We start from the raw sequence: 25061 nt of genomic DNA, 5'->3' as shown, positions 1-25061 counted from the left end.
GCTTTTGTTGAATAGCACATGTCAAAATACTGAAATAAGTCCATTCACATGAATTTGTTTAAAAGTAAAATGCACTTTTCTGTTGTCTTTAGCTTTTGGGATTAAAGGGGCTAATACTTGTTCTTTGCATGCCATCATTATCCCCCCCAGCAAGCTTGAGATTCTTGGATTCAAGTATTGTTAATCTTAAAAATCCTAATTTTCCGCTTGATAAAACATCATCTCTGTCCCTCTTTCCCTGCTTTCTTTACCTGCACTTCCCCCCCGTTTTTTCTGTAGATTAGTAGGTGAGCTGAGAGATCACAGCATTTTGTTGTTTAGTTGGAATACCAGAGGCGTGTTTTGCTTTTTGGTGTTAGTAAGCACACTGGATCAATGATTGTGGAGATTATCTGTGCTAATTGTATTGCCCAGCAACTGCAGTGCAATTTTCTGTTCCATTCCTTGAGATACTGAGCATAGAGTTCAGGGGCAGGTCTGAAGAATAAACTGCAGTTGTTGTTGCTTTTGTAATCTATACACATCTTCCCATTTGAAATGGAAGATGAGGGTCACGAGAAATGACTTTGTGCACCTTTCTTCACATCTGCAGTTTTAGAACCTCTTTTCTTTTTGTCAATAACTTTAAATCATTAAGCCTCCCATGCATTTTACAAATGCACATCAGCATGAAAGAAACTCAAATCTCAGTTACTGATATTGAATTTTCTGTACCTGCTAGGATTAGCTGTGTTTGGTGATCCTCAAAGTCCAGTGTATCCTACTTGGAGGAAGGTATTGGAAGGTGTTCATGGCAGAGAACTGTTTTCATTCAGCCTCAGGATTTTCTAGAGCATTGGATCTTTCCAGTGTAATTTTAAATGAGAGTGCTGTGATCAACATTGCAGATCAGATTACTCTTAATCTCTTTTTTGAAGCAGAGGAGTAAATGGATATTCTAGTTTTTAGGAGCCTGCTAATAGAGATAATCCCATTTTCCACCCAGCAACAGTTACTTGTCTGTCTGCCAGATGTAATTGTCACTAGGAGATCACATGCAGCACTGTGGTCAGGATATTAAATATCCCCTTCCTATAAATTTTAAATGTTTCTTCCTGTCTGCTTGCATTACCTGTCTGGTATATCCTGTAACAAAGCTATGGAAATATATATTGAGATTATAGATTAGCTATTCAATTTTTCTTTCTTCATAGAATCATTACATCTTGAATTATCAATCTGTTTTACATTGATTACTATTTTGTGGTAGAGGCTGGTGCTTTCTTGTTTAGGAGAGCAGAATTACATTTAACTTCAAGTACCTTAGGTACTGTAGAATTTTTTGAGGCTTTTCGGGGAGAAAAAGGTACCTTAATGCCTGTCTTCTACAACATTGCATTTCATGGACTGGAAGGGAGTCTCATCTAGTCCATATCCTGACTGAAAAATAGATAAGGATGCATTTGTCTTTGATGAGAGATTTTTGCCTCATCTTCTACTGAAGACTGAACAAGATGCCCCAGTGTTGCTTTATATAGTTAAGCTTTTCTTTAATGAGTTTTTCTTGGCCTGGTGTTTTGCTAACTGCCCATTACTGCTTATTCTAATAGGGTTCTGGAGAATAAATTACTTCTTTCTCTTCTCTGCCAGCCCCTAGGATGTCTTCTATACTGTTTTTCCTTCAATTTGCTTTTTTATAGTACATACATTTAGGGGTTTGTGTTATTACATACAATTAATCTTTTGTATACCTTTTTTGAAACTTGTTACATTTATTGTGAATCTCTCTAATTACGTGAGGCTTTTTCTCAAGTTCAGTGTATGAAAGAGGATCCAGAGTCTAGCAGAGACTGCAGAATTGATTAAAGCAGAGGAATTAATTTGTAGCTGCATGCATGCTGTCTCCTATTTCAGGATCCTCTTCCAATCATTGTTTTTTCTCCCAGCATCATGAGTTATCTTAAAAATTCTGTCATTAAAATGTTTTGAAGTTAAAACCACAAAGGGCTTTATAACAGCACAGGCATCCATTTCTGTTTAATTCCAATAAAATAAACATGATCACAAATAAAACTGCTTTTTAGCCCTTGTTATTTACAAACTCTGCTTTTTTTCTCAGTTGTATTTTATGTCAGTAGGAATTATTGTTTGTCTCAAAAGAAAGTGTTTTTCAGTGGATGTGTGCAGGTCAGCTCAGTCTGGTTTACACAGACCAGACTCAGATAAAAATGAATTAAAATGTTTTTATTCACTTCAGATCAGAATAGAGTGGCAGAATAAGCCTCTGCCTTCAGAACAGTCGCTTGGTAAGAGTGCTTTATATAATCTTTCTGGGTGAACTTGAGCCCTGAGGAAATTTTTGGTAGTTGCAAATCAGGTTTCTGGAACTGCAAGCTCGAAAGAATGACCCTGCTGCTTTGGGAGTGAGTATTTCTGAAAGACTCTTCTGCACAGCTGAGAGCACCAGTGACTTTTGGTAGTGTGTGCTTTATCTGTGGGATAATTGGTGCTGCAAATAGCAGGAACACAGCAGAACACATCTCATTTTGGAGTGCACCTTATTTCCAAGCAGAGCAATGCCTGCTGGATTTTGCAGGTCTGAGGTTGTTTGAATGCAGTTTGTGTGCAATGAATCAACACAAAAATTAATAGTCTAATATAGTTTGAGAAGTGCAGTCTTTCTTAGCACCCTCATCCTCCATGCAGCACATAAAAATCTGGTATTTTTTCATTTTTCCACAGTCTCTCTAGCAATGACTCATTCCCATATGCCAACAATCCAGCTGGCTTTTTTTTCTTGAAATAAATTAACGTGACAGCTATCCTGAGAAATGAGCAACATTCCTGGTTTGTACATGTTCTCTAGAACACATCTTTTTTAGGAGGGTTATTTTCTGTCCTAAGATTTTAAATGCAAATACTGAGTGGCCTGATGAAGTGGGAGAAGGATACAAAAAAAAGTGTATGAATATGTCCACTAGGTCAGCTCTGTTAAGATTGTGCTTCTACCCAGTACTCAAGGGGAAAGAAAAGCTCCCTTTAAATAATCCTGGGTTACTTTTTTCTGATTTTTTTTTTTTTTGCCCTAAAATTGTCACTTCTAATGTGCTAGACAAAAAAGACTAATATGGATGTTTCTAAAGCAATTTACTACCTACCAGTTCTCTTTTTAATTAGGCAGAGAATAGACTTATTCTGACACCAATTTCAGGGCACACTGCAATTCTCTGCAGCTTCACTGCTAAAGCTAGGTGACATTTTAGGAAGGAAGAGTGGAAAAACTGAAATTAAAGGTATACCAAATTAGCATTTTAATTTAAAATATATCCCTGAGTTATAAAGAAAAAAATGTTTTGTCATTTTTAAAATTAATTATTTCACTTTAGAAATGCTAATGCATTGTATGCAAAAATAATTTAAAAATGAAAGGCATCTAAATTATTAAGTGAGACAAATGGAGAATATGGTAGTAGGGCAGACAATCAAGGCATTCCTACATATATTAAAATATCAGTTCAGCATAACTGCTATTAATTACATTCATTTCTAAACTTTAAATCTTTACCAGCTCTTTTCTGCTGCATTTCAGGGATTAGTTCCACCACTTGAAGCTTTGATCTCTCATACCATTCCTGCACAGACTTGCACTTCTTTCTGTCATCTTTTTTTCTGACTTAGTTTATACTAAATCACAGAAATTTTTTTTTTTTTTTGTTATCCTGCTTTCTGGTTTGGATTTCTGTTGCATCATATTGCTTGTCCTGATTCAGAGACCCTGCATGTATTGGACATGGTTCCTCATATCCCTGTGAGCCATTAGTGCTTCTTATCTTACATCTGAGTTCAGGAAAAAGAGAGGCAACAAAGCAGAGAAGTGCTGCTTACATCTATCTCTTGACAACCTCCAGGAATGTTGCAGTTTTTCAGTAGTTTTCTCCTATTTTTCATTCTCCTGTACTCAGGTACCTGGCCAAAAGCTGTATGTTTGAGAGGAATTTTGTTTAAAGACCTGCCAAGAAATGAGAGAGCTTTTATTACTGAATGATTCATCAGTGCAGAACTTGTTTTGGTCCTGCTGGAGTATTTTGTGTGATGCAGAGATAATTGCCACTGTTGTAAAATATTTTCATTGAGAACAGTTGACAGAAAACACTGCACAGAAACTGATCTGTCAGCTTTGTTGTTTGGTGAATCATAATATGTTGTATATTTTGACTTTCTTTTTGTTTGAAATATCTCTGTGAAGGTTTAAAAAAACACATCATTTTTCTCAAATTGTATTTTGAAATACAAAGGTAGCATTTCATAGAAGAATTTAAAAGTTGCTGGGGTTTTTTTCTACTTCCCACATTATTGAATACTTTCAGAGAAAGGAGCAACATATAAGCAACATGTAATTTTATTTTGGGGACTAAAATTTTTTATTTTTAAAGCTGACAAATAGTTGGAGATTAGCTCTTTCACCTTTTGAGGGCTAAATTCTTTCACATTTAAAAACCAAAATCAGATGTTTTACTGAACAGAAGGTACATATGTGCTTGGAGCATGGGAAATGTCGAAAACTTCAAAAAATAAACATTTTTAATTGTCATTTTTGCAGCTACCTCCCTTCTCTGCTACCCATGAGGTTGAGTCCCTTCCTTAGCACATATGAGCCCAGTGCAGTGATAAGAGTTTGTGTTTATAACACAATTGCACATGATGTTTAATTCCTGTATAAGTCTTTTCTGCAGTTTTGTTTGTAGAGGGCTGAAGGATGTTAGACTCTGGAGCTCTGTAATGCACTTCAGTGGCAGTGGTCAGTATGTCCAAGTCATGTCAAAGATTTGGCAGCCTGCTTTTTGGAAACATAACTTCTAGAATTTCTGTCCTAGAACATGTACTGTCTTCTTCATAGTGACACTTTTTCTGGTCCTTTCTTTGTCAAGAAATTAATGGGGTTTTTAATAAAGGGTGAGCATGATTCTCTCATCCCAGGCCCTTTGTAATCCAGTGCCAGCATTTCTTTCTCTTGTGTGTTGGTTGATGCAGATAATTGACTTTTATGTTGTTTCTTCAAAAGTCTGTGACAAAATATTTCATAAACAAATAAATAAGCTGACTGCAAGAGCTCAGCATATTAAACCATCCTCAGTGCTTTTACAGTAGGTCTAAAAGTCAGAACCTGGAGACCAAATTCAATTCTCTAAAGACAACGTCCTCTTCTGCTCTGATCTTCTTGGCATGTGGCCCCTGGTTGCTGCATTTTGTTTGTGGTAATGGTTGAGAACTTTAAAAAACACATGGAAAATTCTCTCTTCTTCTGCCTAAATTCTACTCCCGAGCCCTAGGAAATGCAGGTGGCCACTGTGGCATTCCCATAACTCTAGTTGGATTTTAAAGCACAGCTTCATTCTGTAAGGACAAAATAAGCTCCAGGGCTGTTATTTGAATATCTGATATATCCTTGAATTTGCTGTTCATAACATCTTTGTGAATGTAATATGAACAGAATTGTTTGAAATTAAAATGTACCTTCAGTTTATATGTTCTCCCCAGCTGCAAACAAAGACAAAACACATTTTAATTATCATAACTATGCATATATATGCACATTCGTATCTATACACATGTAGGTGTACCTACAGTAAATTTTTTTCTTTTTCAGGTGTATGCTAAGAGTTCTGGATTCCTTTGGGACTGAGCCAGAGTTTAACCATGCCCATTATGCCCAGTCTAAAGGCCACAAGACACCATGGGGAAAGTGGAACCTCAATCCACAGCAGTTTTATACAATGTTCCGTAAGTACCTCTGGACTTGTGAATATTTCAGAGCTTTAAAAAGGAATCCTGTCATAAAGATTTTTTTTTTCATTATGAAAGACAAATTCACAGTTGAATAAAATGCAACTGCTAAATGGGAAGATTTGTGGCAGTGTCTGTAGATATGCCAGAGCTCTGTTGTGCTTCCACCCAGCAATGAGAAAACAAAAATATTGAGCTAATAGAAATAGCAGTAGGGAACTTTATGCCCTGGGTACCTGTGGGAAGTGGTGCTTGGCTTTTCCCTCAAGTATCAGGAAGTTTGGGTTTGTTATTTCTGCTTTACTAGAAAGCAATAGATCTTTGAGGAACTTGCTAGGTTACATTTTTATAAACTCCTGCATTTCATCGTGTTGAACTGAAGTTTGGGCCTATGTTAGCTACAGTGTTGTATTTCTGATTTTGATCTTCAACAGCTCAGCAGAACCATCCCTTCACTGTTTCTTTGTGTTCAGAATTTTAAAATGACCACTCAGCAAAATGTTTTTGTCACTACTTTTATATGGCTTTGTAAAAAATTTTACCTAGCTTGTTTTCATATTGTGAGAATTTATCCTCAGGTAAACTGGCTAACATTTTTTTGCCTGCAGTGTACAAAGCTGTTGTAAAATAAGTAGTAGTTTTCATCACTGCTGTAGGTCTTTGAAGCATCAATAAATATCTTTTGAAGTGACCCCAGCCAAACCTAAAAAAGAAACAAAACAGACACAAAAAAGGTACAAATTCTCTATAAATTGGGTCAGATTAAATGATTTGTGACCTGGTCTATACCTAGTCTTTGGCTTTATGGCAGTAGGTTCCAGAATCTAGGGATCTGTCTCTTGCCTGTTGCAGCAGTAGTTCAGGTGTGTTGTCTCTGAAAGGTGCAGGGCAAGGGAGGCTCAGGGCAGTGCCCTCTGCTGTGTGCAGAGGCTGCTCAGCCCAAACCTGCAAGAAACATTTCGTGGTGACCAGCCCCCCTCCAGAGTTTGGTGCTGGTCCCTGTCTGACATTACAACCAGGGAGGGCTCTGTTCTCTCTCATCATCAATCTTGGAACCTTTCCTGCTTTTCACAGCAGAATTATACATGCTGCTGTCGGGTTGACACGCTTTTGATTTCAGTTGCCCTGTAAAATTCTTGAGAGAGGCATATTTTGTCTGTCAACATTTGCTGTGCAAGTTTTTCCAGAGAAATATAAGTGAAGGTTGTTCAAGAGATAAAAGGCTGCATTCACAGTTGTTGGGAAGCAAGTAACAAAACATGTGCTGGTGAAATGTGACTTGAAAGTGGTTGCAGAGTTTGTGTCTGGATATTAGTAAGCAGAGCTTGTTTTGTGTCCACATTTGCTAATATTTATTAGTTTATGTCCTAAATGGAAAAGGGACTCAATGGTGCTTTGTTTAAGTTGTCCAGCTGTTGGGAAATTCAGATGTGAGGTCCTGTTCAAGATAGCACCAAGGGGGATGATGCACTCAGTGAAAATAGCTGGGTGAGCACTGGTGGTACAGCTGTGTGCTCTGTGTGTGCACTGCTCAGTCCCTCTCCATGAAATGCAGAAGAAAGTAAATCTTCTCCCTAGAGATCTCTGTTGTGGCAGTACAGACTGCCACTGGTACAGTCTCTTGTGCAAAGAAAATTGCTTCATAATGAATTTTCCAAAAGAGTATGACTGTATTGGAATTTTAATAGATAACCATTTCCAATTTTTACTGCTGGAAATGACTGTGGTTTTTCCTCTGCAGGAAAAGGGGTAAATAGATTGCAGGCAAACAATTCTGAAGCATGAGTGATTTCAGTGCTGTGGATTATTCAAGGATTATTTTTTTCTTCTGCTTCTTTTTTTTTTTTTTTTTTTTTTTCTAGGCACAGAAGAGTCAACATGTTTTGTGATATTTAAAGTTTATATTTGTTGTTTTGTTCTCTGCTGCAGAGATAGCACCATCTTTATGGGGTTGTGATTAAAAGTGCGTGTTATGCATCAGTAAAGATTTTATGGCAGATTGGAACCCTGGACAGCTTCCCAAGATCCCCAGACTCTATTATGTTTTGAGAACTCTGATTATAAGGGCAGAAAATTATCCTGAGCAACAAGCAAGCCATAGTCAAACCTGTGGCATATTACCAAGTGCCTGACTGTTCTCTGAGCTTCCCAGAATCATGAGAGCTTTTCCCTCTTTTTATGTTTTCCATGTTTTTAATTCAAATACCTTCATGCAAAATAACAGCCCTGGTACTTCTAAAAGTGCGTGATCTTGCTTAAAAATCCATCTGAGTGCTGCTTCCTGTCTGTGATGTTTGAGGCACTGAATTCCACCAGTTCTAAGTGCTAACTTTAACAAAGGTTTATTTTTCTTTTGAGTGTGTACTGCCTTGCCTCTCCTTTGAATGCTGTGTCTCATCCAAAAATATGAAAGGATGGAAAAATGCCCCTTTTCAGACATATTTGAAATGTGCTGTTTGCTGTGTAAAATTCTAAAAAGTCCTTGGGTCTAAGTGGGTGCCTGGCTGTTGCTGAGGCATTTTTGTGAAAAAGAGTAATTGTCATTTGAAAGACTAAATGTAATGGCAGAGGGACGTGTGCACCGTGTATGGTTTCTCTGTTCTCCTGCATTATCCACTTGGCTGATTTTCAGGAACAAAAATGCAAAACCTCATAATTGCAATAGATTTTTTTTTTAATAACTCCAGTAGAGGTTTAGCACTGCACGTATCAAAAGTGCCTGGGGTGTTGTCTTTGGATTTAGGAGTTTTTTGGTTTGGTTTGGGATCTTAAGCTTTTCAAAATGTGATTAATTGTCAGCTTGTGTGCCAGAATTTAACAGGAGGCCTAGAGAGGAGATCCTGCTGTTTATTGCAGCCTTTTTCCTTGTGCACTTGTGAGGCTGTGGCACTTTTTAGAGGCAAAACCCCCCATGTGTTGGAATAGTTTTTATATAGCAGGGATGGATTTCTACCTGAAGCATTGAATGTTGGAGTCCATCACTGGAATTAAACACCCAGTCTACAAAAAAACAATCCAAAATAACAAAACCCCTTACTTTTAATGAGCCTAAATATCTGTGTATTTATAGGAGGTGGAACAATGACCAACACTGCTGGAAAAAAGACCAAGGGGGCTAAAAATAATATAAAAACCTATGAATAAATGGCATAGCCTTTGCACACAGTCTTTTTCTGCCTGGATTGGATTGAAAACAGTTTTGCTGACTTCACTCACCACATTTCAATATTTTGTGATCACTATGTATGGGTGAATTAGGCAATGCAGTTTGTATTCTGATTTGCATAGTGTGACTTGGTAGACCAATAATTAGCATGGGTACATAATACACAGAGAGCTGGGTGGTTGGTGTTGGTAATTCCAGTGTAGGAGGTGAACCCAAGAAATTGGCTAAAATTTATTTATGCCATTGAGCAACATCCATTTTTGCTTGCATCTTTGCTAACAAGCATAAATCCGGGGGGTTTTCAAACTGCTGGAATTGAATCTCTGAGATTTGTCAAGCTGGATTTCTTCTGTTTCTTTTATCTCTAATAATAAAATAAAGCTTAGCTCACAGACAAAAGAGATCATTACCATTGGACTCAGTCCAGCTGCTAAGTTTTTATTATCAGAAACAAGACAGAAAATAGCTGCTCACTCCAGTAGGCATATGGAGCAGGACTTAAAATTAACAAAAACTAATTTGGATAATAAAGCAAGCAAATGTGTCTTTCAGTACTAATAAGAAGGAGGTGATCAGTTGCATAATATGTTCCTTATAGGTTCTTTTCTGACAACATTCACTCTAATGTAGCATTAAGCAATGTTTTCAAAGGTGCTGAATCTGCTCTGTTTCTTACAGCTCACACTCCAGATAACAGCTTCCTTGGATTTGTGGTAGAGCAGCACCTGAATTCCAGTGACATTAAACACATTAATGACATCAAAAGGCAGAATCAATCTCTGGTTTATGGCAAAGTAGATAATTTCTGGAAGGTGAGTTTTTTATACTCATATGCTTGAGTAAATTTATGTTGATCAGTAAAATAAAGCATAATTTGAAATTCTAAGGTGTCCCATCTGTCTAAACCCATAAAGTTCTTTTTCTGGAAACAAACATATTTGAATAATTAAATTGAACATTTTGAAGTGTTTCTGTTAGAGAATCTTCTGTCTAGATTGATGTGGATCCTTTGCTATTTCTGTACACCTTTCTGGTAGAATAAGAAACAGAGTCTTAGTGTCACAATAATTTTAGAAAATGCAGAAGGCTGGTAAACATAATGGACAATTTAAGGTGTGAACTTTCATTAATCATAAGCAAAACTGTCTTTCAACTACTTCTGTTCTTATATTTACAACAAAAAATGTGCTGCATTTTGAGATGGAAAGCCTGTTATAAAAGGCTCTACAAGTGTGCAGTCTCATTTTCTCTCCCTGTAATAATATCAGAGTTTTGTTTCTTTAATATTGCCATTATTGCATTGTCATCTGCTGATGAGAGCAGCAGAATAACAACACCAAGGTTTGGTGATGTTTTCACTAAATTAAAGTATATTGTGTTTTTAAGTCATAGTGGTCTCTCTTTTTCACCAGTTGTCCTTTTCTGTGGCTCCTTCTTCCAGGCTGACACACCTGGGAGTGTGTGTCCCATGCAGTTTCCAAAGAGATTACTTGCTAGTAACTAGATTTCTTCCAAGTTACCTCCAGCTCTGTGTGCCCAAATACTCTGCATGCCCATATCCTCCACGTGCCTTCCTTCCTGCCTAAAAAGACCTTATTTTTAAGCCTCTTGTCAACTGAAAAAGGAACTTATCAGTGCTATACATAGGGCCAAACACTGTAACAGTGGGAGACCACCTGGGTCTCACATTTTCATTCCTTTTCTCTTTATTGGCATGAGAATATTGGGCTTGCATAGTTTTTCAAACCACAGAAGCAACATTCATTCTGATGGCTGAGATTATACAGAATAAATTCTCTAAAGATGATAGCTACAAGTAAATGGTCCATCTGTGAGACAAAACTAAACTAAAACTTGGTAAAAACAGTGGAATGTTTGCAGTGGTAGCAGAACAGGTAAAGCTGGATGCTTCTTGGCTACTGTGCTGAGAAAATATGTAGTAAATACTTGAAGGTATTTATTTGTTTATTCTGTTTGGATCATGGTATAGAAGGACTTATTGTGCCCCTGTGTGCAGTCTCTCCTCCCTGCAGAGTGCTGGAGCAGAGCTGGAATCCTTTCTTCAAGTCTTTTCAAGCTTAGGCTCTTGTACTTTTATGTGTGACTCTACTTACACTTTTACTTGTGACTGATCTCATTACCAGTCTCTCAAGAGCAGCAGCATGCAATAATCATCTAAACTTCCTGGCCTGATTTGCAGTGCACATCAGCAGAAGGACCTGTTGAATACTAGTTGGATTTAAGGAAGAAAACAACTCCTTAGTCACCAGGGTGTTTCTCAGTGTATATCTTTCTCAGTTTATTCAGTCTGTATGGATTCAGAAATATGTATGGATAGTTTATATGCCCAGAGGGCAGATTTGTGATTAGTCTCAAATTCTGTATGACACACAGGATATCCATGGACTGATTAAGACAAGAACATGACTCTTTGGGAAAGAATATCCAGTCTTGATTTTTAAATAGCACACAATGGAAAGGCCACTGTTTCCTCTGGTGAAGTCGTCCAACAATTGCTTTCTCCCCTAAGACTTTGCATTATTTCTGGTACAGATTTCCATATGGTTGTTTCCAGTCTTAGTAGCAGTTATAAACTTTCTCAACTGGACTGATTATGTTTCTGTTCTGTTGCCCTGAAGGAATATAGGTTGAGGTCAAAGTAACCCACAGTCATCTCCTGAAAAGCCTGTATATGCTGAGCCCCTGAGAGCTTTGTGCTTTCTAATCCTTAAGAGTTTTCACATGTCTGTTTTCTCTGAACCTTCTCAAGATTATTCACATTCCTCTTGAAAAGTGAATATTTGCAAAGGGCACGTGGGCCATACCAGCATCAAATCCAAAAGGAAATACTGTCTCATTTTTAGACAGGTCCCCTTCCACCATTAGGGATTCTCAGCCAAGAGCTTTGTATCATTTTTTTAAAGTGCTGCTTTTCAAGTCACTGCTGTATTTTATCAGCATTTCCTATCTTGTTTTTTTCCAAGATGTTTGATTTGGTATCTGGTCATATTAAAATGTGTACTGGGTGCTGGTAACATGGAGCAGATTAAAACTGTAACTTGCAGATTGTAACTGCAGTCATGCCCATATGCACTCATAAAGTGCAAATCACTGCAGATAGACTTTGAATCAGTTACAGTGTGGGATTTCTTATCTGGAGTGATAAAATCCAATTCTTGTCATCAAGAGAAAGCCTGAACTAATCTTGTGTCTGTGTAATTTGCTTATTTCACGTTTCTTTCATTTTCCCTGTTCAGTGCTCTTTTCATCTGCCACCACAGCTTGTATGGAACCAGACTAATCTATTTATCCTGCTCCTGTTCCTCCTACTGAACATGGCCAATTAATGAGAAGTGTAATCTGCACAGAGCACATGTGTCACTGCTGGGGCTGATCAGTCATTAGAGGATCACAGTGGGTAGGGGAGAGCATTCCTGTCCCCTGACTTTGGTGCTTTTGGGGAATAGCAGTGACAAATCAATTGTTTAATTTTAAACCAAGCAGGCTGAAGTGGGACTGAAGTGTGCACAGGACCTCTTCTCCCTGGGGCTGTATAAAGCACCATGGCTTTACATAGCCATGGATATGGGTTCTTTTCTGTGCCTGAGCCCAGTGACACCCATCCCATCCCACAGTGGCCAAGTCTGGGCACACCTCCTGAGGTCAGGAAGGATGTATGCTGCAGAGGGTGCAAGACAAATCTGCTTTATTTCCCTCTGATAACTAAATCCATCCTAGGTGGGTCAGTGATAACAAACAGGAGGCCCTAAAGATTTTTTTGCTACATTTCTAAAGGTTATCTTTAGAAGTAAGCTATGAAGGGCAACGTTTACCAAGTTTTGGGAAAGTGTTGGGATTAAAGGTTTGGGGGTTTGTTTGGGGGTTTTGGCAGTACTAAGGAGTAAAGAGAGTCCTATCTATGCCAAAGTGGGGGAAAGAAAGGGATTTATAAAATGTGTGTGAAACCCATAATGCTCTCCATTATCAAAATTTACTTTAATTACAGAACATTTCAGTTAAAAGAGAATGTTTGAAGACTTTCATGTCGCCTTAGCTCCTGCTTCTAAGTCTTTGTACTTCTTCCTGCAACTTACTGTTATACTTTTCCACTAATTTGACCCTTTATCCTAGAGGAAAGAAAGAGTCAAGATTCATTTTGCAGTATTTGTTGGGGTTTTTCTGTGGGTTTCTATGAGAGGCTGCTTTTACCAGAAAATAGGCATCAATGCATAACATAAGTGTATGATGACTGCTTTAGTATTTTGTCTGTTGGAGCAAATACTGAAAATATTTGTATATTTAGAGGTAAAATAATGTGGGAGTTTCTTACTAATCCTACTTGAAAAGCTAGGCATTCTCCTTAAATATATCCTGCCTGCATAGCAACTTAAAGAGCTGCATTGGAAATGGTTACCTTCAGCTTGTTCTCAATGGGAAAGCACATCCCTGAGGCTGTTCACACTAAAGTTCATTTGTGGCTCCAGGGAACATGTGATTAAATATAATTTCCCCATCATATGCCCTCTTGCACGAAGCAGGAGGAAAGTCCCTTCCTTTTGGCTGGCTTTTGTACTGCATGTTTAGCATTGTACTTTGAATAAATACTTCATTTCAACTTTTAAACTAAAAGAAAAATATCTAAAGGACACAAGTTCCTTCTCACCTTTCTCCCATGTGGTCAATGCACTCACAGACTTTCTTGTGGTCATTCTATTTTGTGTTCCTCCAAATGTGCAGCAGCACTGGGGGCTTATCAATTGGTCAAAAGTTACCCTAGAGCCTGGCACCAGGAGCTCTGTCCTGCCTTGTGCCACAAATCTAATTGGAATGAGCCAGACTCTTCAGCTCAGCAACATTTCTGAAATTCACCATTTCCTTCTGAAAGCAGTATGGATCAGAAATAAGTAAATCAAACCAAATGAGTGCAGTAAATAAGCATACACCTTTAAAGGCTGCTCTTTAACATTTATTATGAAAATTTGAGTTTAATTTATTATGAATGAAGAAAAAAACCTACTTTTTTCATGGATATTTACCTGCCAGTGATCAGCTTCTCACTTTGCAGAGCTCTTCAGCAGCAGAATGAATTACTGAGGTCTTACAGTACTGATTAACACAATCATCTACTGTTATTTGGTTAGCACAAAACCAACACAACCTTTTCTTCCTCTGATCCCACTTCCTATTTTCATCTGTACCCCTTCACTTTTCTCCTTCAGCACTTAGAGTGAGCAAGGGTGTCTCATTGGTTCTGGAAATTTCCATTCCAAGGACAGGAAATTACTGCTTAGGTGTTGGTGTGCATTGCATGACAATGAGATTGTCAAATCTTGGGAAAACCTTGGTGTTTAAAAAACCCCAAACATCTGTGGAAGAAAAAGATGAGGCTAGGGAAGTGGATAAGGTTCTTCAAGCTCTGCCAGAAATCCTAAACCTTGAGATGTTTTATTCATTCTTTGTGCAGAATTTATATATGTGCCAATATGTTTTTTATTCAGAGATACATGGTGCCTAAAAAAGAAGCTAAATATGGACATTCAGGAAGAGCAAGAGCTTGGCAAAGTTATATAATACTTCCCTTGCAAATTCTCTCTTTCCAGCTCTGCTAATTCAGTGTATTTCCTGAATCTCTTTCTCTGTTGATAAACTGTCTGGTCACACATTGTTGAGATCTCAGTAAGAGGTGATTTCAGTGTTTGTTTGATCAGGAACCTTTGCAAACTTTGTTTTGCCTCCGCAGCTTTCTCTGCCATGGAGTTCCTCAAATCTCTGACCCGTTGCAGGAGAAATAGTTAACTTGGGCATTTTTCTAAGCCTGTCCCCTGTGAGCTTTGTTTGGATTTCTTTGGACAGGACATTTTGAATAGTCAGTCACTATCCACGTTCTTTATGCCAGCTATAGGTTTGTAAACCTCCCTCACATTCTGACAAGTTGCCTTTTTCAACCTGAAGAATTGTTAAAGAATTTCTTGCAGATTTCTGTGTGTAGCAGTGGAAACTGTCCTGTGTCTTGGATCCTTCTTACCCCTCTCAGAACACTGTCCAATGTTTTCAGCTTCTGTTGGAGAAAATGGACCACAAGTGCAGTGGTGTGTGAGGAGGGAGAGAGGGAATGGTTTTTACAGAATAGTTCAATAATATTCTCTTTATTTCTGAATTTCTTTCCAAAAAAGTCTATCATTTACTTGCTTGGTGAGTGGACTGACTGCTACAGAACAATGGACTGATTTTTTCATGGGCCATAATCATGTGTTATTATAATGCAAAGTCTTCATTCTTGACACTGGTTAGCTCAGGGGGTTCTTTTCACACTTGAAGTGAGGACTGGTTTTCAACATTTCTGTCACTTTAGTTAAATTACCAAACAGGTTTTATTTCTGTGAGGAAAAGTCAGTGCAACAGTAGAGAAAGATGTTGGAAAATACTTTCAACTTGAGCATATAATATATGATCCCCATATTCATGGTTCATGCTTAGTTTTGTGCCATACAGTGCTTAGTACAAATGCCAGAGATTAATGTGGCCTTGTGTCAACTCCCTGTGTCTGAGGCTAATAAGTCTTGTGCCAGCTAATGCCTCCTTGTTTACTTGTATTAGTGATTAATAGGTACTGGCTGATATCTTAGTTTTGAGAACAAGGATTGTGTGTTGGAGAAAAGAAGGATAAGAGAAGTACATTATGTCTTGATGACATGTTTCAGATACTGTCAAGGAGAAAAAATTCATCAAAAGAGCAGAACTATACCCAGAGAAGTCCATGGCAATAATTAGCACATGTGCATGTATTCAGAAAATGTGATGAATATGCATTAATTTCAGGAATATAACCTGGTCTCTTAAGTTATTGAGTATGCCTGCTTTGGGAGAATTCCCCATGCATCCGGTGCTGCTAATAAGGTAATGTCAGTTTTCTAACCTGACTAATTGGTTGGAGAGTTTATTTCCTGGGTTTTGGAGACAGTTCAATTTATCAGGTTTCTTTTCTAGTCTCTCTGTCCCTTAGACTATTGAGGGGGTTTTTAAAAAAAGCTTTAAAACCCCAGGTGTTCAATATTAGGATGCTTTTATCCAACATTTTGAAGTTAGTTTGAATTTTGTTGGTGTGAATAATGACAGCATACTTTTGTCACTTCTCTGTTCTCTTTTACATGATGACTGTTCATTCCTAAGAGTGATTCCCAATCTCTCCCCAAGAGATTTAATTCCTTTAAGAACTTCAAAGAATTCCAACAAGCTGATTGGCTTCTTTGGAAAATGCTACCAGTTTGGTGAGAGAGGATTTCCTTGGGCAGGAAGAATTGTAATTATCATTTTGACGGGTTAATGTGTTATAAATGGATTATGTTACATAGTTAACTCTTTATTTAAATTTCAGATTTCTTGGTCAGTGTAGAATTCATACTTACCAGTCATGAATCACTGAATCTTCTCCGCATCCATTTGGGAATTTTGGGCAAATTCAAATTTAAAAATTTGAAATTTTCATATTTGACTTTGAGGAGAGTAATCTACTCTTTGTGATTTACCTCTGCAAAACACTCTATGCATTTAAATCTCTTAATATTCCCCAGCCTTTGTGCACTCTTCTAGCTCCCTGGTAGACAGGATTTTCATTATTCAGGCATGTCTTGAGAAGTCTTTGAGAGGGTGACAGTTCTCGAGCAGAGATTATGTTTGTGCCACAATCTTGGTTGTCATACATTGCATGTACACTGCATTTTGGCTTACTTTTGACTTGACACTTCTACAGATAAGCACTCAGATGATGGGACTCCTCTACAGTATGCATTTAGGATATACACAAAGACGTATCCCAGGACTTGCTTTTCTGAATTTCATTTGTAATAAAAGCTTTATAAAACCATTGCCTCTGAATTTTTCAATGCAAGGAAGCGAGGCTGGATATATGGGCTGTTTTACATATGGTTTGCAGTCTGAGCTTTCAAGCCATAAAGCAGTTCAGGACTCTGAATCAAGCTCTTGTGTAATGCAGTTGGCCTCTAGTGATGCTTAATTTCATTCCGTGCTGAATTTTTGGTGTTCTGTGAGGGCACCCAAATGGTCCAAAATTCCAAAATATTGTCATTACCTTGGACTGGTTAACTGTTGGTAAAGCAGAGTTGTTAATTACCACCAGCTACTAGAAAACTAAAAGCAGAGTTTAGTTCTTGATGAACTGTGTTTCCACCACATATTTTTATAGGTTTTATATTTAAATTATTCACCCATCAAACTTAAAATTTTACCTCTTCCTACTGTGTCTTCTTGTCAGCATTGTCCTGGGGAAAGACTTATCAAACAGTTGTCAGTTGATTTCTTTGATGAGAAAGGCCTTATCATGATGCTTTTAAAAGCAGGTGGAAATGATTGATGAACAGTAATAGCAGTTCTGCAGTCAGTGATCAACAAAAAGTACTTTTCTGAATGGCATGTTTATTTCAGCTGCTGAAAAATTGTTTCAGAAAAGGTTTGTGTAGCTGTTACTCACTGTTACATTTCCATTTTGATTCTGAGGAGAAATTATTTGCCTTTTTGTTAAAATATGATTCTCTTCCACCCTCTAAGTCTAGGTTTGCAGTGTGGGCAGCAGGATGAGCAGTGGAGGCTGACACAAACTGCAGGCAGTGTCAGCTTGGCATTAGTCCCCAGCAGCCCATGGTCTTGTCTCTTTGAATCCAGCTTGGAGAAAGAAAACTTCAAGTGGTTTAAGAGAAAAGAACAATTATATCTGCTCCCAAGTGAGCAGCTCAGGAAGCAGATAAATAGTTGAAGGAATGTTAGTATTTTGATTGCAAGTCACATTTCTTGCTTTATTTACATGTAGCCTTTCTATTTATAAATGCCATTTTTGTACTCTCGCATTTTCTAATTCACTCTTTTTAATGCCTAGAATTTGATTATGTTTCCTGGTCATTTTTTTGAGGTGGCTTCCTAGAATATATACTTTTATGATCCAAAATAACATTTGGCTTCAAGGAATGTGGAAATTCAGGATTACTTAACTGCAAAAGGAGACAAATGTTAGTGAGCTTTAGGTAAAGTATAAAGTGCTTATCGTAGTTTTATGATGCTTTGTAGATGGTTATGAAAGCAGTTGGTTTTGACTCAAAGTAAGGAAATAAAAGAGTGAGATTTTGGTTGGATAAATTATCAATTTATTTGGGTAATAAAAGTTTTATTTGTGGTTTTAGACTCTGAATTGGGAAAGAAGTCAGTTATATGCCTAAGTACTATTCCCAGTGAAGTCTGTGCATGGTTAATGTCATTTTGCAATAGTTAAGTATTCTGTAGAAGGTTTGTAAAATTGTCAATGCAGTCTTGAAAAGAAGTGCAATTTTAGGTAATCTAGGTTTTGTTCTTTCTAGCTGCTTTTTGCTCAGTTGTTTGTTTGGGTTTTTTTGAGTTAGAGTGTGTTTGTGTCACCAGGAATTGTGTCATGAGCCAGTAAAATCTTAGGCAAGTGCTTTGGTGTTATTGCTACAGGTGGATCATGTCAGTAGCACCTGTTGTTTCCTTGCCTTGTCTTCCATTCAGAACCCTGAGCACTCCAAAGTTCTGGATGTATTAAAAGCCAGGCAGGATTAAGGTACCCTCTGGAAACAAGACCAGGCCACTCCTTTTATATTTCTCATGCTCATTTCCAAAGAAGAAGTTCTAAATGGATTTTCTCTTGATAAAGTGTACGAGTTTCTCACAGTTTCTAATTATGGTATTTTAGCAATTATGTCAGGAGTATCTCTTACAGAGTAATTCAAATTTGAAGTAGAAAATGGAACAAGCTTTTAGGTTTTTGGAATAAATTGTGTTAATTAATAACAAGAGCAGTCACATTGAACAAGAAAGCATCTTTGTCTTTATCTGTTGGCTGGTTTATGTAATGCTTAGCTCAGGACAGTGTCTGGCTGGTGCAGTCTTGGCAGAGCTGCCAAAGGGGCACTCAGGGCTGGCTCAGCCCATCCTGCCCAGCACAAGCAGGTCACCAGCAGAGCAGGCTGAGAGGAGAAACCATTGTTACACACATTAAAGACACTCTGCAGCAGTGAATTCAGCAAGGAAGCTGGAAGAAGTGGCACTCATCCACCTGGGTGTGACACCTGCTCCTCCAGGGTTGGAAAAGACAGGATTTTCACCAGTCTACTTGTCCTTTGAATGAACTTCAGTAAAATTGTTGGCCAGCTTTCACACGGGGCTGTGCAGGAACTGTGCACAGAATTTACGTGACAAAAATAGCGAGTGAAAGTAGAATTGGTGAAAACTTGCTCGCTGCCAAGTACAGCAACTTGTTGCCTGATTTCAGAGCTATTACTAAGACTATGTGCAAATATTGAGGGAAAGTCTTCTGATCTGTGTTGCAGACTGCGTGTAAATACAGTCTTCAGCTAATTGCCTTGGAATGCCAGTAGTCTTCAAAACTTAAAAAAACATATGGCGTTGAAAATTAAAGTAATTCTTGTGTGCAAACTAGGATGGTGTACTATTTTTTCTTAATTTTTTTTAAAATGCAACAGTAAAGCCATTGCTCTTCTCTGGGTCTTTTCCAAAATGCCTTTAAAGCTTCAGGTAGGCAGAATATTTGTAGGTCTCTCATGGAACTCAGACACTGGGTATTTAGATAAAGGGGTGTGATCAGTATTCCGTTGGCAAGGCTGCATCTTACTAAGGTGACATTCACCCTTTTCTTCTCAAAGAAGATAATTATTTTGCATCTTTGACCAAAACAGTGAAAATTTGATATTTCAAAATGGGGTTTTGGTATTTTTAGGCCAAGTATCTTTTCAGCATGCTGAGATTACAGCTGTCTGATGGCATCCTGGGGTCCAATTAGAAATTAAGAGGGCCTTGATATTAATTTCTTTATACCTCAGCTATGAGTGAAAAAGCTGCAGTTTTCTTCCAGTTTAGTAGAAAACCAAACTAATAATGTAATGAAAGATCAAACATTACAGAAATCAAATAAGAATGAGTGAACTTCTTTCCCTGGCTTTTGTGGTACAGGAGATAAAAAACCAGCTCTGATTAAATATTGCCTCTTCAAATTCATAACAACTGAAAAGAGTTTTTTCCTTGCCATTACAGGATAAGAAGGCTTATCTGGATGTCATCCACACCTATATGGAGGTCCATGGAACTGTTCATGGGACAAGCACCATGTACATTCCTGGCTATGTAAAGAACCACGGAATACTCAGCGGGCGGGATTTGCAGTTTCTGCTGAGGGAAACCAAAGTAAGTTTGTCAAGCAGGAGTGGTGGCAAAAAATATCTCCAAGTAGAGGGTGTCTGAAGTGCATGCATTTCACCTCCTATGAATAAGCTCCTAATTTAAAAGCACTGGAAAAAAATTATCATGTGTAAAGGAGCTTAAGTTGTGTTCTGTGTGCCAAGAATACATTTTTCATCATGTCTCTGTTTGGTGGATTGACAGCTCATATTAGAAAATTGGGATGACAACCTACAGTCCCATTTGACAACCAGCTTGAGGAACAGGGATAAATGCATTTTTCATTTTCTTGAATGTGATATTCAGCTCAAGGAGATTATCAGCTGAGACTGTGCTGTGTTTGACGTGCCTGAGGTCAAGGTTAGGTAACACCCAAAAGCTGCACAGGCTCACACTGGCTGTGCCCTCCCAGTGACTCTGACCCAGAGCCACCCTGCTCTCTCAGGGAGAAAAGCAGAGCTGCAGCACCTCATTTGCCATTCATGTCCTTCCTCTGCTCAGCTGGGCACAGAGAGGGAGCACAGGAGTGTGGCTTGTTGTCAAGTGCTTTGCCTGTGGCTCCAGAGTCAGGGCACTGAAGATGAGGGACAGGATATACATGGAAATAAACTTTTGTCCCCATGGTTTTGTTGGGATTCTCTGCCCTTCCCAGAATCTTTGTGGCACTTTGTAGCATTCAAACACTTTGGTAGACTACATTTAAATAGCATGTATAACTTCAAGTTGATGAAAGAAGGGGGTTGTGTGTTTAAAATTAGCAATATCTGTGGAAGTGCACCGCTGTTGATAGTTTCTTGCTGTGCACTTCCACAGAAAAAATCTCTTTTAAAAAAAAGAAAAGAAAAAAGCAAGCACCTCTTAGGCTTCCCACACAACTGCAGAGATCTCCTTTTTGAAGTACTTGGGAAAATGATGGTAATTTGACATCTCTGTGTGACAGCTGTGGGTAAATTATGAGTTTTTAAGTGCAACCACTGTGTGTATGTGCTTGATGCATGCAGATACACATAATGTTGCATATTAAAAAGTCAACATTTGCTTTCGTCATAGATAATGTGAGATTACACAGCTTTTGCCTGTGTGGAGTATGAAATCCCTGTGTTAATCATAATGTGGGAAGAATATTGACCTTGTAATAACCCCCAAGCATTAACAGTGACTACTTCCTAAAAAAACATGTGTTCTATTCACTGAAATAGTAAAATAAGCAAATGGACTTCCTGTAGAATTGCTGAAGTCCCCTTACAAGTGCCTGTTCATATAATAGCTATGTTTAACTAAGCCTTTCTCTAGTTTTTTTATCAGCCATCTTGCATGTATCACATTTAAAAGCTTGCTTCTCAGTATTACCTAGATGTCTCATCTAGCTGTTACTGGTAATATTTGCTGTGCTCTAAGGTGCAGTGTAAAGACACATTCAATTTAGGACAAATTCAAGATGATACCTACATGTTACACATTTTAGTTGTATGGATTTTGTGACACAGGAGGGAGCAGACTACTTCCACCCAGATTTTGAGCAGTAATTGCAGCATCAGATAGAAGAGACTGTGCTGGGATTATGAAGTGCTCCTGAGATAGTAAATTGCTTATTTTTTCACAAAAAGTATCTGGTGAAAAGCATGGATCTGTGCTGTACTATTGTCAGAGTCCTAGAGCATTTTAGATTTTAATGATTTTTATTCTGTTGTTGTGCATTAGTTATGGTTGGTTTTTTCCTTCATAACATTGGGGGAAATAATTTTCAGAATTTGCTTCATTTCTTAGAGGATAGCACTGAGAAAATCATTGATGTGTTTCAGAACCCTGTATCAGGAAGTCAAGGTTTTAAAAATTACATTTGCAAGCAATATTTTTATATGGCTTTTCTGAACTTTTGTTAGCAGGTTTGCAAATGACAAAAGCTGTTTTCCTTTTAGGGAAATTATTTATTTACGATACAGCCAGGCTAACAAAACTTTGCCCTGATGATAAGCTGTTAATAGTCCATCTGCTTCTCCTAATACATAAGTATTGTCATGGAAATGAGAGTGCAATATATTTCTGATTTTGCAACGAAATGAAATGAAATATGGCTTATTGCATCATGCATTTTGCTTATTATTCCTGTCTAATACAGTTTCAATGTATCTAATTGAACAGAAAAAGTAAAACAGCAGCATCCTGGGATTGAAAGTGGAAACTGAGATCTCCCATCTCATTTTTTTGACTTTTCAGTTGGAGGGGGATTGGGGTGGGTGGGTTTTGTTTGTTTTTTTTTTTTGCTAGCTGATGCTTTGTGTGTCATAGGTACTCTGGCTGTTCTGCCTCAGCATATGGTTACCTGTCAGTGTTGATCAACAGACACTTGCTCCAAGTATTCTTGCTGCCTGCATATTCACAGTTCCAGATTTTGATACCCTTGAAGAGGCAATACTTGAACACAGCTTAGTACAAAACACTGCTCACCTGTCACCAGTGGCCATCTGCTGCCTATGTGGGTCAATTGTGTTTATGTCAGCTGGATCATGGGCTGAATTGCTAAAATAAGTGCAGGTTTCTCACAAAAATCAAGGTGACTTGAACAGGAGCTTTGTGCCTGGAGGAGCCCCATGTGTGTGTGCACATGCATGCAGTGAAGTTCAAGGACACTTTTTAATCATAATCACTTTATTCACTAAAGTCAGAGTCTGATAATGAATTTAGTTATGGGGTTTTGTGGCCAGACTGTCCCTGTGCTGCAGGTGTGTGAATAATCAGGGCCATAACTCCAGGCTGGGTGCAGTACTCCTCTGGAGCATCATGGGGAGACAGCAACCTCTCTCCTTAAACTTCCAGAAACCTTCAGATGTGTTGAGACCATGGGCAAGAATTGTCTGTCATTGGTTGAGATTTCAGCTCTGTGTTAAGAGGTTTTTGTTGGGTCAGCTGACAAATGTGCTGGCTTTCAGAAAGGGAGAGCTAAATAATAATTTAACAAATCACATGGTGCAGCCTAGTCAGAAGTGTCAGCTTATGCTGCACTGCTTCACTTTGTCCTTAGACAGCAAAATTCCAGTAGGTGAGGGCTCAGTCCTGTGATTCTTAATCAGAGCTTTGCATTCCCAAAATGTCTTTGGTCCCTGCAGTAGGTGGTAGGACACAGTTATTCCAGGCAGCGTGCAGCTGCCATTTCTCTCTGTGTGTGCTGTAAAGCAGCACATTTCAGAGGGAGGGAGCTCTGCAGGCAGGAGGGGCTGTTTGGGATTCATCATGGCTGCTTCAGCTGTGTGGAGCATGACAAAAAGGAGCCATGTCTGCAGTTCCTAATGAGAAGATGTAAAGCCATTCATCACGTCGGAGGAGAATGGGGTAGGCGAGCTGGCAGCCTTCCTGCCAGCTCACAGGGCTCCCTGCCAAGTGGGCAGCTGGAGGAGTTGGACCAGGCTCTCTTGGAGGAACCAGTGTTGAATTCTTGAGAAGTATTTCTCCTTTTGAGAAAGTTTCAGATGCAACTTTTTCCTTCAAGTCACTGTGAATTTTTCAGAGAGTTCAAATTCTTTTACTTAAGTGGGTTTTGCTATTTCTGTATGGGGATTAATAAAAGTAGGAGCAACACCCTGCTTACACAGACACAGGCAAACAAACTTTGTTTTCATATTGCCTTTTTTGAAGGAATATATATTTACACCTCATAAAATCAGCTGAAAAGATATTTACCTAGTGATTCTATTCTCAACTTTTTTGAATCACAAAAGGATTGACTTTTGCAGAAAATATTTTGTATTGATGAGAAGAATATAGAAAGATAGTTAACCTTTGCTATACTCCTCTTTCTGGAGTTTAGAAGAGAATATATAAGTTGAATAAGGAGGCATATTAAAGGGGTGATAAACCTACCAACCTGGCAGAATAAATTGAATAAAGTGCAGTAATGCTAGAAAAGGGAGAGGAGAAGATAAACACTCCTCTGTGTAAAACTAGAGCATTTGCTCTCTGGAATATGAAATTTTTTTCTTAACTATTCAGCTAGTCACAATTACAGTCAGGGAAGTAAAGCATTCACTCCTTACTTTATACTTTTGGCTATAATTTAGGAAGACTGTTTACTTACTTATATCAATAGTAGTCTGATGTGGTGCTGTAAACTCCACCAAAAACAAAACAAAACATAACAAAAATACTACTTTTCATGAGAGGGGTTGTGAGTCACTTTTTGTGTCTCCACTTAACTACTGCACTGTCAGAGGACCCCTTCCATTACAGCAAGAAGAGTGCTGTCTTGGCTGGTGTGATGGTGGGTGGCCAACTCAAAAGTCTGACATTCCAAACCAGAGGCTCAGCTCATTACAAAGGTGGAGAAGGTTCCTGAGGAGCCTTTGTTATGAAAACCAAACTATTAAGGGTTTCAACTTTACTCAAGTGGAGCCAATGTTGTTGAAGACACAAATCCCCTTCTCTGCTCCATGCAGACCTACAGGCACAGACATGCTGGGGTAGCAGACCTTGGTAAAAAGGAATGGGTTAAAAAGAGCCAACCCCACATTGCTGTTTCTGTGATCATTCTACTCCTGTATTTGTTGGCAATCATCTCTTTTAGATTGACTTTACAGTGCAGCTTCCTTCTGGCAATCACCACGTTCTGTGGGGTGTCAGCCTGCACAGCCAGCTGTGCCGTGTGCCCACTCAGAGCTGTCCAGGAAAAATAATGGCTTTTGCTTTCAGAAACATTGGAAAGGTGAGAAAAATGCTCAAAAACAGATTATGAATTTTTTCCAAGCACTGATCAACCAGTAAAGCATAAAGCAATTCTCCTCTGCATAGCAGTTCTGCTGCAGCTGACAGAGTGAGATCTGCACTAATATTTTTAGCCAGGTGTTCCCACTGTGGTGTTACCAACACAGTCACATTTGGAGTTTTGCAACATGGATCTTCAGCCCTAGGGTGCAGGTGC

The 25061-nt window shown here is 38.5% G+C and overlaps 1 protein-coding gene across 1 annotated transcript in view; it reads left to right on the top strand.

Moving 5' to 3' along the window:
• Window positions 1-25061, top strand: part of MGAT5 (alpha-1,6-mannosylglycoprotein 6-beta-N-acetylglucosaminyltransferase) — a 112302-nt gene that overhangs the window by 69744 nt on the left and 17497 nt on the right. The window contains exons 10-12 of the mRNA XM_059852582.1: window positions 5627-5760; window positions 9608-9741; window positions 20006-20155. Of these exons, the coding sequence (XP_059708565.1) occupies window positions 5627-5760; window positions 9608-9741; window positions 20006-20155 (418 nt within the window). The remainder of the gene's footprint in view (window positions 1-5626; window positions 5761-9607; window positions 9742-20005; window positions 20156-25061) is intronic.

This window comes from Haemorhous mexicanus, chromosome 8, assembly GCF_027477595.1.
Source record: "Haemorhous mexicanus isolate bHaeMex1 chromosome 8, bHaeMex1.pri, whole genome shotgun sequence".
NCBI classification, from domain to species: Eukaryota; Metazoa; Chordata; class Aves; order Passeriformes; family Fringillidae; genus Haemorhous; species Haemorhous mexicanus.
This window is presented reverse-complemented; position numbering and strand designations above follow the sequence as displayed.